The sequence below is a fragment of the Dromiciops gliroides genome, chromosome 2 (genome assembly GCF_019393635.1).
Source record: "Dromiciops gliroides isolate mDroGli1 chromosome 2, mDroGli1.pri, whole genome shotgun sequence".
NCBI classification, from domain to species: Eukaryota; Metazoa; Chordata; class Mammalia; order Microbiotheria; family Microbiotheriidae; genus Dromiciops; species Dromiciops gliroides.
In genome coordinates, this window is record NC_057862.1 from 321,086,048 (window position 1) to 321,104,200 (window position 18,153).

At 41.9% G+C, this 18,153-nt stretch overlaps 1 protein-coding gene across 1 annotated transcript; it reads left to right on the forward strand.

The window, feature by feature from the left end:
- Positions 1-1,640: 1,640 nt before the first annotated feature.
- Positions 1,641-17,549, forward strand: GM2A (GM2 ganglioside activator). The gene is made up of 4 exons (XM_043990238.1): positions 1,641-1,785; positions 7,628-7,780; positions 15,457-15,642; positions 16,310-17,549. The coding sequence occupies exons 1-4, from the start codon at positions 1,699-1,701 to the stop codon at positions 16,463-16,465; spliced, it is 582 nt and encodes a 193-aa protein (XP_043846173.1). The 5' UTR covers positions 1,641-1,698; the 3' UTR covers positions 16,466-17,549.
- Positions 17,550-18,153: the final 604 nt, after the last annotated feature.

Genomic DNA, 18,153 nt, shown 5'->3' on the forward strand with positions numbered 1-18,153 from the left:
CCCCCCAAGCTGTCATATGATCTCGGACAAGTCATAGATCATAGGACTTAGGACAAGAAGAGAATTTTATAATCTAATATATTCCACCTTTCCTCCCCCTCCCCCATTTTGCAAATGAGGAATCCAAGGCCTGGAGAAGTAGCAAATCCAGTGCTCTTTCCACTAAAACATAACTTCTTTGGGCCTCAATCACTTCATTTGTGGGAATGAGCGTAATAATATCTATCCAAACAACCTCACAGAGCGTTTGTGTCAGTGCTTTGAGGTTCTGCAAAGTACTTAGGTCACCACAACCCTGTGAGGTAATACAGAATGTAAATATTATTCCCATTTTTCTGTTGATGATCATAGGTCTACAAGGATGTCAGAGGTCATCTAGATGAACCCCTCCATCCCCTTTGTTTACAGATGAAGGAACTCCAAGTAGTCCAGGAGAGTTAGTGACTTTCTCAGGGTCACACAGCTAGTATGTGGAACTTGAACCCAGGTCTTCCTGGCCACTCACTACTCTTGACAACCCCTAGAAACAAGCTCTCAGTTACATATTTTGCCCAACGTCATACTACTGCTGTCTGAGGAGGGCTTTGAGCCTTCTTGACCCCAAACAGAGTGCTCTAGCCACTACCCTATGCTGCCTCTTAAAAGAGAAGATCGATGTGAAAGTTCCTTCAAAACTGATGAAAAATATATTTATCTAGATGTAGAGAACATTCTTTTCCTTCTCTGCGCCTCAGTTTCTTTCTGTTGTACTATTTGATTTCCAAAGTCCTTTCTTTTCCAGTTCTAGCATTCTATAAACATCCCTCAGGTCCCTAGTCTGTAGTTCCCAGGCTTCCTAAATGCTCGGGATCGTTAGCCGTTCTCAAACTTAGTTTCCAGGGAATTAATTTGATGGCCTTAAGTGACACTTGGTTGTTCCAGTAGGATCTGACCCTACTATGAATTTGTGAGCCAAGGTCACCCAACAGTGGACGTGAAGGGACATGCCACCCGGCTCAGCGACGACAGACTGGGTAATAGGGCTGGTAGGGAAAGAGAACCAATACACTGACCTAAGTAAGGCTGGTCAAAACAGCCAGTGCCACAAGTCCTCAGTTTTCATCACTCACCCATCTATCCTTTCCAGTTCCGTTCTCGTAGAATCTGAGAACGCCAGCAGGGACCCTTGGAACTGAGAATTTAAGAATACAGGAAAGTAACGTGATACAAGAGGACGATTCTGTACGAATCGCAGCTCTGCCATTGACAAGCCGCGGGACTGTGGACAAAGCAGCTCTCCATCAGCAGTTCCGGATCTTGTAAAATGGGAAGGAGTAATTAACCCTCACGGACCTACCCCCATAAGGCTGGCTATGAGGGTCGAAAGAGATCATGGATGCAAATCACTCCTTCCCCTTCCGGAATCCGTGGCCCTCTGGTCTTGGCTAGATCCTCTAAAGAGAGAAGACGCCAATGGCCAAGTCTATCTCTCCGCCCAGGGCCAGGCACTCCGGCTCTGGCTGACCTCAGTTTCTGGAGACAGAGAGGGGGTGGAGTCTCCAGGACGGAAGCCCTGATGGGAGCCGCCCCACGCCCGGGAATGCAGTAATCTGGTACGGGGAGGCGGGGCGGGGGGGGCGGGGCGTACATTTACCCGCCCCCTCCTAGCCTTAAAGGAGCATCCCCGAGAAGTGCTACCTGCATCTGCTGCCAGACATCATGAAGTCACTTACCCTAGGTGTGCTTTTGGTCTTGTCTCTGCCGTGGCTTGCTCCTGCCGATAATGCTCCTTTCCTCTTGGACAAGGTGAGTATCCGATCGTGGGGCGCCCCTTTCTTATTTCACCTTGCTCCGTGGGGCTGCTTCCAGATCCCCTCCAGGAGAATGGATTACGGGGGAAGGGGCCTCTGGCTGCGGGAGACTTTTGGAGGGAACGGGGGCGGGTTGCCCTCGGGACTGGTAGAAGGATGGGCTAGGTAGAGGTAGAATTCCCGTCTCTTGCACCCTCACACAACCTTACCCAACCCTGCCCCAGCCCAGGTTAAACTCTGGGCCCATGTATCACAGTCCGCTCCCTTAGCAAAGATCATAAAATTGAAAGGGACTTCAGAGGTGGTATACTTCAACCCTCATTTAACAGACGAGGAAAAGGGCTGTTTGTTGATTTTGGTCAAGTTGATGTGGGAGGCAAAAAAGTCACTTAAACTAAACTCTCTGAACATCCATTTCCTTCATGAGTGAAATAGGAGTCTTGGAAGATGATCACTGAGATCCTACCAGCTCTAAATCCTATGAAGTGCCTAGGGCCACATGGAGAGTAAAGCGGCAGCATCAGGTAGAGCTTAGTATTCTTGGTTCCTAGACCAGTAGTATACTCTATACTAAACTGAACTAATTGTAGACATTCACCAAGGGAGCTAGCTAAGGGTCTGACTATATAAGCTCAATGGCTTGACTTTGGGAATCCAGACCTTCCAGGGGGAACCAATGTGAGCCTCCCTATTCTTGGGGGACTCTGGAAAGCCCCAAGCACATAATGCATAAAGGGGAAGGGAATCAGGCATGAAGGCCCAGTTCCCCGTTCCTTGGTGGGGAATGACGTTCCTTCTTCCCTTCTTTCCCCTTATCAATTCTCTCCCATTCTTTCCCAAACAATCCTTTGCTTCTGATCATAGAATAGAATCTTAGCCCATAGAATATTAAAACCAAAAGGAGTCTCCTCACATCATCTATTTTAAACCCCTTCTCTTTAAAGAAGGGGAAACTGATGTAGAAAGAAGGGTAAAAATGACTTATCTAAGGAGACACATAGCAGAGGCCAGATTAGAATCCCCCACTCTCTGCCTCCTAGGTCAATTTTCTTTCTACTATACTGTGCTGTGAACAACAGGATTTTTCATTTTTCGTAAGAAAAAAGAAAAAACCAACTCTGCCCATTTCACTGTCAGATTGCTTGGTAGCCATTAAAAACCAGTATACCCTGTGTGTACTTTTTAGACTTCCAGGTCAAGGAGCCCTGTGAGTCCCTGAATGATGCCCAGTACTCACTGCCCTGGAGTTTTGCCCAATATCTATCTATAATCTTTTGTACCTGGTATCCTCAAGCTGTAAATAAGTGATAGCTGGAGCGAAGGGGGGGTGGGAGGTGTAGGGGTGAGCAGTCATTAATTTTCCCAGTCATGAGTTAGTGGCTTTTTTTAGTTCTGAGAAACTTGTGATATGAAGAGCTCTGGACTTGGAATCCAAAAATACCTGGTTTCCAATTTGACGCTTGCTGTTTTGATTATGTGACCCTGGATAAATTGTGATTACTCTGTGCTTCAGTTTCTTCATCTGTAAAATGGGTGTTAAAAAGTCTGACACTACCGTGATGAAAATGCTTTTGTATATCTTAAAGCATCACAGAAATTCTGTTGAATATTCTATTCTTCCCCCACCCCATTGGGGTTAAGTGACTTGCCCAGGATCACACAGCTAGTTAAAGTCCAAACTTGAACTCAGGTCCTCTTGACTCCAGGGCTGGTGCTCTATCCACTGTGCCAGCTAGCTGCCCCTAATATTCCATTCTTTATTTTTAAAAAATTCTTATTATTTTTTTATTTTACTTTTTTTTTTCAGGGCAATGAGGGTTAAGTGACTTGCCCAGGGTCACACAGCTAATAAGTGTCAAGTGTCTGAGGTCGGATTTGAACTCAGGTCCTCCTGAATCCAGAGCTGGTACTCTATCCACTGTGCCACCTAGCTGCCCCTAATATTCCATTCTTAAGCAAGATAGGGTGCTCAAGCCAAACCTGTTTGAACCAGGAAGGCAGCTTGGTGTGGTGGAAAGGGTCATTTTTATGTTGCCTTTGTTAGGAAGGGGGAAAAAAATCAAATAGCTTTGTAGAGATCTGAGCGATAAGGAAATTTGTTTTTCTCCCAATATAGCAGGTTTACACTGGGCCTGGAGAAGTCCTGTGACTTACCTCAGGTCATACAATTGGAAGTCTTTGTAATAGCAATACTTGATATTGATGTAACACTAAGGTTTGCAAAATGTTTGCATTTGATCTGTACAATAAACTTGTGAGATTGGTACTATAGATGAGTTTGCCCATTTTATAGATGAAGACAACTGAGTTCAGAGACAGAGTTAAATCCAGTTTTCTCATTCCAAGTCCAGCCACTTCTGGACTTTTAGGATGCTTTGCTTATTCATAAGGAATAGTGTAAGGAACAGCACAGGACTGGAGCCTTCTGCTGCATAACTCCTTTATTTTTTTGTTTTTAATTTACAATACCATAGCATCATAAACAGTATATATAGGAAATTAATTTACATTATGTGCAAAACAATCAAATTCCCCCAAATGGTGAAAAATAAGAAATAAATTTATTAAACATCAGACCCCTTCATGACTTTTGACACACCCTGTATATTTGCTTGCTGGAGAGAGGCATCTCAGCCTCAAACTGATTCTTTATCATGTGATTCTGAGATCATCAAGTGGAGGGGGGGGGGGAGGAGGGAGGAGGCTTTAATTGGAGAGAGGCCCTGGGGAAGAGGCTATAGGAGAGTGAATACTCTTGTAAAATGACTTCTTCACCACTAAGTCACTTCAGGACCTAGGCTGTCATTCCCATTAAGGGACCTAAGAAGTATGTAGCCTGACCCCAACCCTCAATAAGAACCCCTTCAGCAACATCCTTGACAAGTGTTCATTATCCCTTCTTGAAAATCTTCCTCATGATGAACAATTGGTTGGGTTCTCTTTTGAGACAGCCCATTTCACTTTTAGATTGCTCTTATTCACAAACTTTTCCTTATTTTGAGCCAAATTTTGCCTCTGTAGCTTTTGCCTGCTATAGTTCCTAATTCTGCTCTCTAGGGACAAGAAGAGATAGGGATAATGGAATCTTGGAGCTGGGACTAGAATTCAATCCCCAACTACAGAGACACTGCCTTTTTTTTTTTTTTTTAATTTTCAGGGCAATGAGGGTTAAATGACCTGCCCAGGGTCACACAGCTAATAAGTATCAAGTGTCTGAGGTCAGATTTGAACTTAGGTTCTCCTGAATCCAGGGCTGGTACTTTATCCACTGCGCTACCTAGCTGCCCCCCAGAGACACTGCTTTTTCAACTGTACAAGCTAAGTCCTTTTCTTTTGCCCATGACAATCCTAAAATATTTGAAGGCCCACCTAAGTTTTCTCTAAATTTGGAGTTGCAGTAGCTGAACTTAAGAGTCAAGAAGATTTGAGTTAAAATTCAGCCACAGATATTTCTTGGCTATGTGATCCTGGGCAAATTATTTAAGCTCTATCTGCCTCAGTTTCCTGAACTGTAAAATTGGCACTAAAAACAGTACCTTCCTCACAGTGTTGTTGTGAAGACTGAGAGGAAAAGGATCCCTACTCTATTTTCTGGAACTCAGCAACAAAGTGTCAAAAGCTCTTTCATTTCTTTCTCTAGAGAAGGGGCACTGGGAGCAGTGATTCTGTGTTGCAGCAAGGGATTGAAAATAGGAGCTAGCAAGCTCCTTTTATCCTATTCCACTAACTCATGTGGCAGGTTACTAGAGACTTACAATCTGGTCTTGAAATCTAGCTAATCAAAGGGCAAGTTTAGAAAACCTATTTACATAATTATTCAATGTCTTAAATATCCTATCAATTTAGAGTGTTTCTCAATCCATTGGTTTTGCATATCCTCCTTCCATCTAAGTCCTCCTCCACTCAGATTGTCTCATGGCACCATGACATTATTTCATGGAAATTATACTTTATCCAAGCTTGAGTCTCTAAACTTAAACCTCTTTTTGAGAGGAGTCTAGAGCCTATTCTCACAAGATTTAATGGAGATATTTGTAAAGGGCTTATCACAGTGCCTGCTTTATAAGAGACTCTTGTTGCTTAACCACTCCCCTCTTCTATTCTCACAGCAACCTGAGAGATATGTGCCATTTACATTAACTTTCCAGCTAGTTAGTAGTTAGTAGCTCTCTGAGACAAGATTTGAACTCAGGGAAGATGAGTCTTCCTGACTCCAAATCCAGAACTCTAAGTGTTGGAGGAGGCTAAAAGGGTTAGCAGGTAACCTAAGACTTGATCAATAGTAGCTAAAAGGGTTAACAGGGAAACTAAGGTTTAAGTTTTTTCAACTGTAACTAGAGGGTTCTAGTCCCTATCAACCAACAATATCAACAGAAGCTTAGGGAAGGTAACCAGGGACCATTAACCATTAATAGCCCTTAATATTCCTAGATGACAGGTCCTCTAGGGAAAAAAGTACCTGCCTTGGGGGGATGTCTTAGGACCCCAGGAAGTCCATAATTAGATATGAACCTCCCACAAGGAGGAGATTAAGATAATGAGGAAGTAGCCTACTTTTCTCACTGTAAATATAACCATTTTTCCTCTCCCTGTTGGAGACATCTATCTTTGAGTCTTGTAATTCTTTGGGACTCTTCATGATCAATTTGATCAATTAAACCCATCCTCCACTACATATCCACTGTTCCACCTCATTGCCCCTGTTTTGTTTTTTGTTTGTTTGTTTGCAGGGCAATGAGGGTTAAGTGACTTGCCTAGGGTCACACAGCTAGTAAGTGTCAAGTGTCTGAGGTCTGATTTGAACTCAGGTCCTCCTGAATCCAGGGCCAGTGCTTTATCCACTGCACCACCTAGCCCCTGGTTTTTTAATACAACTCATCTTTTTTCTTGCTGTTATATTTATAAGTGTGTTTAGGTCCTTGTCTTATATTATTAATTAGATTAAATTCTGAGAGGACAGAGCATAAACCATGGGTTTATACTCAGTAATATAGAAAACTTGTATTTTATTAATACTGTATTTGCTAATGATCTCTGCAACATTAAAGGGATTTTGAATCTTGACAAAAGACTTAGGGAAATGATGGTGGTTCTCAACAAAGTAACCCTTTTGTTTACATTATTGCCTCCTTACCCACTGGTACTGATTGAGGACTCCACCCATCCTTCTCCACTGATAAAGGATCCCCGGGAATTAGGTATTTCTGTTCTTTCTAGGAATGAAGACTGGTCCTGGAAGCTACTGGAATGGGGATGAAGGTGGAAGTGGGGAGGGAAAGGGGAAGAGAAGAGCTTTGATTCAACAATGTTAACCCAAACTGTATTTTTACATACATGGCTTTCCCATGGATTCTGGAGCAAAGATATATTCTTGTTATTTGTAAGAGAAACTAAAAAGAGGGTATTTAATATGTGTCCACATACAGTGATTAATTATACAACAAGTGCTAAAATGTGGTGCTATTGGTATTCACTGGTTCACTGGCAATGAGGAAGATGTTTTGGAGGAGGGAGAAATTATGGTCTGCCTTGACCAGATAGGCAGAGAGGCTTATTGGAGGACCACCTGAGCAAGTGTGGGAATGGTGCTTCTATGTTCAGTGAAGAAAGTCTAGCCTAACTGTAGATGAGAATGTATCTGAGAGGTGAAAAAAATCTTGTATTTGAGGTGTGAGTAAAAGAAAGGGAATGATATCATAAAAGGCTTTAAATGCTAGCTAGAACTTGGTTTCAGAGGTAATTGGTTAGTTGAAAATGACTGGTTGGAAGTACTAGGCAAAAGGATTTAGTTATATAATTTTCTTGTTTTCCTTCCCATCCAATGCTTTATATCTCAGGTCAGAGATTTCTCATGGGAAAACTGTGATGATGGGCATGATCCAGTACTGATCACCAGCCTGGAGGTAGAACCCGTTCCTATCAGTATCCCTGGAGAAGTAAGTGTTAGCATGGAGACCAAGACCAATGTACCTCTCACTTCTCCTGTGAAGGTAAGACCTTGGGAGTGGGGTGGAGCAAAAGGCTATTTATTGCCAGAGCTGGGTATGAGGGACACTTAGCAAATAGACCCAATAGACAATATCTGAAGTTCAAATTCTACTAAATGTAAAAAGAATCACCCCCTGTACTTAGTTATATAATGTTCTCACATCCAGCATTTCATATCATCTTCCAGACACCTCGGGGGACACAGGCAGTAGGGTAGTGATTATTATCCCCATTTTAGAGGACTAGAGGATGGAGTGGGGAGAGTGCTAGATTTGGCATCTGGAAAACATGAATCTGACACTTAGAGTGTTTGACTCTGGGCAAGCTCACTTAACTACCATCTGGCACAGTTTCTTTATTTCAAAAATTGGAACAGTAACAGCACCTAGTTCCCCATCATTATTGTGAAAATCAAATGAGATATTTGTAAAGCACTCTGCAAACTCTAACATTGAGTATAAATGTTAATTGTCTTTGTTATTATTTGACAACAGTGGAGAGAACCCTGTAGTGAGAGGACCTGCATTAAAATACTGCCTCTGACACTTAATGTCTTTGTAACCATGGGCAAGTCGCTTAAACTAAATGGTCTTATTTTCTTTTTTTTCTTTTTCCTTTTTTCCTCTTATTTTTTTTTATCCTTAATAAGGGGGGGAGTAGGTTGGATTGGATGACTTTGAGGGTCCCTTCTAATTCTGGATTTATAATCATCCTGGGACCCCAGAGAGGGAAAGTAGTTTGCCCAGGTAACATAGCTGGTTGGAAGCAGCCAGGACTTAGAACCTTGATCTCCTGATTCTCAGGCATGGAGGCCTGGAGCCCAGCCTGGAACAGAATGGGGCCCAGGAACTATGGTTACATTGGTAGATCTGTCAAAATTGTTATTACTTGTTTCCACGATAGAGAGGAAAAATACTACACTCAAAGTCATAGTGTGGATTTGAGCCCTAGCATTGCTATGTGATGTTGGACAAATGTTTGGATTTCTTTTGTTTTTTAATCTGTCTGCATCTCATTTCTCAGATGTAAAATAGATCTATGAAATTATAAATTCAGAAAAAAGAGTGGAGATTTGTGTGATGCAGTTGATGCAGAGAAAATAAAACGGAAACAATAATACATAAACTGTTATTTCCAAATCTTTGTGATCCCACTTAGGGTTTTCTTGGCAAAGAGATACAGAAGTGGTTTGCCATTTCCTTCTCCATTCCATTTTATAGATAGGAAACTGAGGCAAGGAGAGTTAAGTGACTTGTCCAGGGTCACACAGCTAGGAAATATCTGAGGCAAGATTTGAACTCAGGAAGATGTCTTGATTCTAGGCTTGGCACTCTATCTACTGTGCCACCTAGCTGCCGCATAAAATATAGGCTCTCTATAATAGTATTTTTCTAGACCTATAATAATGCCTGTACTAGCTCTTCCCCTTGAGCTTTGCTGTGAGGAACAGGCATAAAATACTATAAAAAGTTGAATTACTTAATTTCTCTGTCCTTAATATGGAATGCCTCAAGGGCTGGGTCTTCCTCTCAATGGGCTCACCGGGGGTCTAGCTGAAGTGTCTATCAAGTACTCTAGATGCCTCAAGGGTAGGTATAAGCAAAGATCCCAGGCAAGATCCTAGCCTGCCCTGACTCATTGATCCACTCCCTAGCAAGCATTTAACTTCATCTAAATTGTAGTCCTCAGACTTGAGGTCCCTGGTTTCCCACCTCTAGTAATTCTGAATTACAAATTACAATTTTATTGGGAACACTCAGAGGTCAGACATGCCTGCCAGATCTAAGCCTACCATAGGCCAGGGATATTTTATTGAAGGAGCCTTGACATAGCTAGGTGACTATTCTGTCATCATCTTGGGACATAATTCTTTATCCTCAAGTTTATTTTCATCAACTAAAAATAATAGTAAGATATTATTTCATGCTTTTTAAAGCTTGCAAAGCACATTCCTCAGATTCTGTGGTGTAGACAGTATAGGTATTATCATCAATCAGATTTTAACACATGAGAAAGGTTAAGTAGCTTGCCCAGGGTCATCAATTTGCTAGTCAATGTCAGAGGTGAGGTTTGAACTCTGATTTCCTGACTCCAGGTCTTATACTCAACGTTTCTGTATGGAACTTGGGTGACACAAACCTTGTGTTGTTAGAATGGGAGAAGCATGAGAGAAGATAACATTATCTCTTACCCTCAAGGAGTTCATAGTCTAGCTAGCAAGACTGTCAAATTGTAGAGTGTGCTAGCTAGCTAGCTGAAGTAGAAGGCTGGGAGGCCTTAGATTCTAGTTCTCAAAAAACATCTCTGGCTTTCTTGGTTCAGTTTCCTCATCTACAGAAATAGTGGTTTTAGATTAGAAGCTAAAAGGGTAAGCATCCAATCAGTGATCAGTTAAGGTTCCCATACAGGAACTTGAATGAATGCAAGATTGTATTGCAACTACTACTAATCAGTTAAGCTTTAAAAAAAAAAATTTATTCCTTTTTGTTGTTACATCACTCATTTCCCATCACACACTCTTGTGACAAAAATAGTTAAACAGAAATATCTGATACAGAGACCATATCTGACTAGTCCCATCTCTCATCTCTTGCTTTTGAGGTGAGGGTGTGTGTGTGTGTGTGTGTGTGTGTGTGTGTGTGTGTTTCAATATCTTTTGTAGGACCGTCATTTTTTACCTCCATTGGTTTTTTCCTCTCATTTATAGCTAGATTTTTTTTTTAATTTTCAACATTTGGGTTTTGTTTTTTGTTTGTTTGTTTGTTTTTTTGGTGGGGCAATGGGGGTTAAGTGACTTGCCCAGGGTCACACAGCTAGTAAGTGTCAAGTGTCTGAGGCTGGATTTGAACTCAGGTCCTCTTGAATCCAGGACTGGTGCTTTCTCCACTGTGCTACCTAGCTGCCCCCAACATTTGTTTTTATAAGATTTATAGTTTCAAATTCTCCATCCCTCCCCTCCCTCCACTCTCCCCAAGACAGCAAGTAATCTGATATAGGTTATATATCTACAATCATGTTAAACATATTTCTGCATTAGTCATAATGAGAGAAGAATCAGCAAAAAGGAAAAACCTCAAAAAAGAAAAACAACAACAAAAACAATAGAAATAGTATGGTTCGATCTGCAACCAGATTCAAGAGTTCCTTTTTTTTCTGGACTTGGAGAGCATTTTCCATCATGAGTCCCCTGGAACTATCTTGGACCATTGTATTGCTGAGAAGAATCAAGTCCATCACAGTTGATCACACGATGTTGTTGATACTGTGTACAATGTTCTCCTGGTTCTGCTCATCTCACTCATCAACTTGATTTTTTTAGTGATCTTTATTTTTTATTACATTTTTTTGTCGTTATGCATCTTCTCGGTTTTGCTTAATGTACTCTGCATCAGTTTATAGACATCTTTCCATATTTCTCTGAATTTGTTGTAAATAACTTATATAAGGCAAAATAATTATGCCTTCTCCTGGTATCCAGTCTTTTCCAGCTGTTTCCCAATTGATGGGGACCCCTCCCCACCTTTTATTATCATTCTTTGCTACCCCAAAGAGTGACATGAATATTTTGGTGCATATTACACCTTTGTTTCTGTCTTTAACTTCTGGGGTATATGTATCAGTGAGCCTGTTTTTCTTGTTTTCCTTCAAAATTTGATTATTTCCAGCTCTTGTCATCTTTGCTAAAAGATGTGCACAAAGTGGAATCTCCTATTCATTTTGATTTGTTTTTCATTATTAGTGATTTGGAGCATTCCAAAATCTATAGGGTTGGTGCCCCTTACTAGTTTGCAACCAATTATTTGTCGCCATCTTTTGGTCTTTATTGAGGAGTTGTCCTTGGTGTTATAAATCCATGTCAGTTCCCTGCACAGGGTGCATATATATAAATTTTCAGTCTCAGAACAGTTGCAAGCTTTGCTTTCAAAGATGCATAGTATAGTACAGAAACCATGGAATTTGGGATCAGAAAACCTGGGTATGAGTCAGAGTGCTGCCACTTAGTGGTTGTATGACCTGGGGCACACTAGTTGTGATTGAAAGCATGATATGATTAAAAGAGAGCTGGACTTGAAACTTGTCTTCCAGTTCCACTTAGCTGTGTGACCATTTGCAAATACTCAGTTTCCTCATCTGTAAAGTGACAATAATACCTGTGATTCTCATCTGACAGGTTATGAAGCTTAAATCAGACAGTATCTGAAGTACATCGTAAGCCTAAATACAATTGCTCTAAAATGTCAGTGGTGGAATAGTCCCAAACTCTCTAACCCTGTTTCCTTATCAATTTTTTAATAGGTTAGATAATCCTGGATTTATTATGAGGAAAATGTTTTATAAAGTAGTGGAGAAATGTGAGCTCTTGTGACTAGGAGCATAGAATTTAGAGCTAGAAGGGCCCCTAAATCATTTCTTTCCAATCTCCTTTTACAGATGCAGAAACTGAAGCCAAGAAAAGGGAAATAACTTACCCAGAGTCACATAGGTGGTAAATAGCAGAGCTGGGGTTCAAAACCTACACTGGCAAAGAAACTTAAGGACCAGGGAACAAAACTTTTTTTCACAGAATCTAGGACGTGATGCTTGTTTGAATGAGTTTGTGTTATTATGTGGAGTCAGCTGTGCTCTAGCTCTGGCAGTTCCTCCTACCCAGTCCTATTCAGTGTAGACTCTGCAGAATGCAGGGGTGGCTGAGAAGGAGGTAAATAGGTTAGACAAATGTCAAAGGAAAGATGTTTGCTTAAGAACTATGGCTTAAATCGTCTTTCCCCACACCCCCAACATTTTTTTTTTTGAAAAGTCAGGTCAACATCTGATTATTACAGTTAAAAACCAGTGCCACAGCCAGGAGGCCACCTGATTTCTCTGAAGCAGTCAGTATGTAGGGAGATATGGTGTTCCTTCTTTCTTTTGGACTCCAGGGTAAATTAGGGGGTATCCAGAGTTTCTGTAAAAATCAAGGAAGACAAAGTAACCCAGCAAAATAAGAATGGGAGGGTATTATATCCATACTGGGGCAGGGGGTGGGATGGGTAGGGAATGGACAACTGTATAGCTTTTTTTTTTTTAATTTTTTTTTAAAGTGAGGCAATTGGGGTTAAGTGACTTGCCCAGAGTCACACAGCTAGTAAGTGTTAAGTGTCTGAGGTCAGATTTGAACTCAGGTCCTCCTGACTCCAGGGCCGGTGCTCTATCCACTGCGCCACCTAGCTGCCCCCGACAACTGTATATCTTAAACTGTGATGTTTAAAATCTAAATTGTGGTTGCCTTAAATTAGAAGCTTTAGCACCAGTCCTTGGGCATTTAAATGGCTGACTAGGAATTGCAGGTGCCAGAATACTCTGCCTAGGGCCATCTATAGTTTCCTGCAGGGGGAGCAGTTTCTGCTGATCTGATTCTAAACTTGGATCATCTCTAGTAGAAGGAGCCATCTTGGCGTCTCTCTCCATATGTGACAATTTGCCCCATATTATAACAATGATAATAGCAAAAATGAAATCCTTAGTCGTATGAACTATGGATGTGGTATTAAAAGGTATTTCAATTGCAGGCATAAAATTGAAATATCAGGTATATCATATATCATGAAATATCAGGTAGCTCTGAGTTGTCCCTATGTTGGGGTGGAAACTCAAGATCTAGAAAAACCCTTGGGACCAGAATGAGGAAGAGACTTGTCCAATGATGGCTTAGTATTGGAAATAAGACTCAGATCTTCTAAATTCAGGTCTAATATTGACTATTTATTATACTTTTGGGGACTTCTCATGAAAAGGGTATTTTCCTTTATTTTGATCAAATGAGATTACTATTTATTTGTAAAGTGTTTAGCATGTTGCCTGGCCCATAGTGGGCACTATGAAAATTCTAGCTGTTATTCTAGTTATAATTAATTATTATCACAATCATCATAACTATTATTTCCAAGAATGCCATTAATCCTCATTCCTTTTTTGGGGGGGGTGGGGCAATGAGGGTTAAGTGATTTGCCCAGGGTCACACAGCTAGTAAGTGTCAAGTGTCTGAGGCTGGATTCGAACTCGGGTCCTCCTGTATCCAGGGCCAGTGCTTTATCCACTGTGCCACCTAGCTCTGCCCCCTATCCTCATTCCATTTAGTGGTGTCAAACAAATTCTTCTTCATGTCAATTCCTCTTTTACTTAAAGACAGGATTCAGACTCCCACCTTAGTTTGTTCTCCAGGCTTAAATATCCCCATTTTTTTCAAACAGGTCTTAACATGGCCTGATTTCAAGTATCTTCCCCCTCTTCCCTCTTGCTCACCCTTCTTTGCACTCCATTATATTGCTGTCTTTCTTAAAAATGTGGCAGCTAGAAGTGGACACAATGCAAACAGGGTCTGATCAGGAAAGAGGGTGGTAGCTGTGCATATAGTCATAACTCTTCATCTAGATAATCGTGTTTTGAATTATGGAGTCTAAAATTTTGTTAGTACTTTTTGGGGGCCGCCCGATCACACTGCTGACCTGTAGTGCTTTCTACTAAAATCCTTGTCATTTTAACACAAACTACTGCCTAGCCATTTCTTACCCTGTTCTACATTTGTATATAATATCTTTTTACTCTCAAGTATAGGATTTTAAATTATTACATTTTACCTCACTAGAATCTGGCCTTGGACATTTAATAACTGTTTGATGTTGGGTTAGTCGCTTAATCTCTGGTTGCCTCAGTTTCTTCAACTGTGAAATGGGGAAATTAACAGCACCACCTCATAGGATTGTTGTGAAGATCCAATGAGATAATATTTGTAAAGCACTTAGCACAGTCTCTATAAATGCTAAATGCTCTTCCTCCACCTTCTCTTCTAGATCATTCCATTTTTGATAAAAAAAATGGAACAGGGTCCTATAATATTGCATTATAGACCTCCTTCCCTCTTCACAGGAAGTTATCTAAAGTTTCTTTTACAGTAAGATGCCAAATACTGTCTCCCCTCTCTGGAGAGGGGATCTGAGACTAGAAGCAAAAAAACTAGGAGAGTAAGAGATTGGGGCTGCTAGAGAATGCAGGAAAAAAAACTCAGCTCTCAGGCCATACCAAGTTAAGTAGGTACTTGAGAAGAAATTATTTTTTGTTCTTCATTGTTTTCTGTTTTAGTGTGATGTCTTCATGCTTTTTTTTTTTTAGTGAGGCAATTGGGGTTAAGTGACTTGCCCAAGGTCACACAGCTAGTAAGTGTTAAGTGTCTGAGGCCAGATTTGAACTCAGGTACTCCTGACTCCAGGGCTGGTGCTCTATCCACTGTGCCACCTAGCTGCCCCTGTCTTTATGCTTTTTGGAAGGTTATTTTTGTTGTAATATGCAGAAAAACCCACTGAGTATACAGGAATAACTTCTGTGGCCAACCATGGACCTTGAAGATCACATGTTCATATTGTTTCCACATTTGTGTTTGCTTGACATTTTCTGCTCAAACAATATTTATATTTGTGGAAAGAGCCCTGATCTCAGGTAAGGAGAATTGATTTCTATTCCTAGGTCTTGATACTGTGACCTTGGGCAAGTCATTAAACCTTTGGTCCTCATGTTTCATTATCTATAAACTGAAAATAAAAGATCGATGCCCTCCTAAGGCTGTTGTGAGGATCAGGTGGATGAGTTCTATCCACTTCCAAGTCCTACTGTCCTCAATGAACTATGTCTTTTCCTTTAAAAGGCAGTGGTAACTTTGGAGAAAGAAATGACTCCTGGGTTCTGGTTGCAAATCCCCTGTTTGAAAAAGATTGGAAGCTGCACCTATAAAGATATATGTGAGACAATTGACTCCTTCATCCCACCTGGGGAGCCTTGCCCTGAGCCTCTCCATACCTATGGACTGCCTTGCCACTGCCCCTTTAAGCAGGTAAGTCCTTGGGAAGGTCACTTTGCATAATTGATATGAGGAGAAGAGAATGTTGGGTGGTCTTCAGGTCTGGGTTGCTCCAGGTCCTCTTTCATCTACCACCCGTCAATGTCTAACTGCTGTAACTCATCTCAGATGTCCTGGGGCCACCTGTGACCCTGTGGGAACTGCTAGAGAAACTTAAGGAGATTTCCCTAAGTTGCCCTATCCTGACTTGGGGAGGAGACATGGGTTCCAGTTGCAAGAAGTGTTGCAGAAAAGTAGAGTAGTGGGTGAGACCTTGATTTTTGGCAGGGAAAAGCTTAAGGGAGTTCTCCACTTTGGGCTCTATTGACCTCATAAGACCCAGTGAGTAGTTCTGAAAGCTATTTGCTACTATTCCCTTCTGAGCCCTTATCAGGGCAGGGAATCTTGGACTCAAAAAGGGAAGCCTAGATAGAAAGAATGGGAAAAAGGATGTCGTGGCTAAGGGAAGTGGGCCACCATTGACACAACCCTCATAGGTGCCTCAGTTGTGTACGCATGTCAGCATTACAGAGACATATTTCCCGTGTCTGCCTGTCAATCCTGGGGCATTGGGTCTTACTGTGCTGTAGCTTTCAGAGGAAGAGGGCACAGCTAGAAAAGTTCTTCACCTGACTCTTGGTCCCCATTCATCTTTTCACAGGGTACCTACTCCCTGCCCAAGACCAGCTTCCAAATACCTCCTGTGAAGCTGCCACCTTCGCTCAGCAGTGGCAACTACCGTGCTCAGGTTGTTCTAAGCAATGACAATACACGTCTGGGCTGTTTCAAGATCAATGTCTCACTCACAGAGAAATGAAGACTGATCCATGCCTGGAAAGCAAAGTTGACCTTTCCCAACATCCCCAAGGCCTTCTCAGTTTCCCATCCTTCCCTACCCTCCTTGGGGAATGACTTTGCTGCCTAGCCATGGTGTTCAGTCCCACCTACTCACTCTAGCCTCAGCCAGGGATTCCTACTAAGAACAAAAGTCCAACTCTGCCACTTGAGTTGGGTCTCCCAGCTTTCTTCATTCCCAAGACAGCTACCTCTCTGTTCTTTAGTCTTCTCATACAGCCCAGGCCTTGGGGTCTTTGAGCAGCTAAGTGGGAGCAGGCTCCAGGACTCTTCTCTCATGGGGAAACCCATTCAAGAAGCACCTTCCTGATAGTATTTCTCAATTTAGCATTGGATCTTTTAAAGTAATGAATTAATGTTTTAAACTAATAATACCTAATGTTTACTTAGTTTGCAAAGGCCTTTGGCTATATTTTCTCATTTGAATGATCCTCCTACTCAAGCTTCCCTCAGTTTCCCCCCAGTGCCACTTGTAGAGTTTTCCTCACCCTCTTTTGAGGTGGGGGTGGGAGGGCTTCTGATTGAGTGACTTCTTCCCATGCTTTCTGGAAAAGCAGCAGCCAACACAGTAGGTACACAGTGTGGATCCTCAGACCCTTTTTGGAGGGGTTCTCCAGGGCCTCAGTCTTCCTGGACAGCAACCCTAGCTCAGTTTGAAAGTGCCTGAGCTGGCAATCCTGGTCAGGAGGCCCTGTTAACAATCACTATCCAGGCGTCTTTTTCATACTGTGGAGCCAGTGGCCTGGGAGTTCAGGCTCTAGGCTTTCTGCATGGACCAAACCCTATCATAGCCCAGGCTGCCCTGAGGCACATGTCAAGTCTTTTAAGAACATTTGCCAAAGCTCCTTAGTTAAGGAGGCAAGTTCCCCTGGTCATAGCCCCCTTTTGAGGGATAGGGATGTGGGTGGAGGTGAGGGAAGCTGGAGCCTGCGGTGGATCAGTCATATCCCACTTCTAGGCAGGGTACAGAAGTGCCAATGGGTAACTAGTGGTATATGGTAAACTGAAACTGGACTAAAAATAAATCTATGTTTACTCTTCTACAATTGGTTGTGGTATTTGCCTCTACATTTGTTTAATCAGTTAAAGAGGTAGTTTTAGCTTTGGGTTTGGATTTGTTCCTCTAAGAATTCTGGATAACTCAGGCCCCACTTCTTTTTTTTTTTTTTAGGCAATGGGAATTAAGTGACTTGCCCAGGGTCACACAGCTAGTAAGTGTCAAGTGTCTGATGCTGGATTTGAACTCAGGTCCTTCTGAATCCAGGGCCGGTGCTTTAACCACTGTGCCATCTAGCTGCCCCTCAGGCCCCACTTCTAGCTTATCTCAATTAGGTCGCCCTAGTTAGTCCTGTCTTTCTCCCTTGAATGGCCAGGGGGAAGGAGAACCACCCAGCAAGGACCCAACCCATCACTCCTTAGCTGCTACCCCTGAAGTTATGCCTAGTCTCTCCATAAACACAATAACACAATACTGGATTGCATTCCTTCAGTTATTTTACCTTAATATTTTTATTTAAGATGGTTCTGTTTCCACTGTCCTCCCTTTCCTTTGTCCCTCTTTTCTCTTTAGAGTTTTGTTTCCTGCTTTTATCTAGTTATGAATTTCCCCCTCATTTTTCCCCCTCTCAGTCAAATAGATTCCTCCTTCCT

Excerpts from the sequence above, each read along its gene's own strand:
- GM2A (XM_043990238.1), top strand. The coding sequence starts at position 1,699 with ATGAAGTCACTTACCCTAGGTGTGCTTTTGGTCTTGTCTCTGCCGTGG. Across the intron at positions 1,786-7,627 it reads CTCCTTTCCTCTTGGACAAG|GTCAGAGATTTCTCATGGGA; the intron begins GTGAGTATCCGA and ends TTTATATCTCAG. Across the intron at positions 15,643-16,309 it reads GCCACTGCCCCTTTAAGCAG|GGTACCTACTCCCTGCCCAA; the intron begins GTAAGTCCTTGG and ends ATCTTTTCACAG.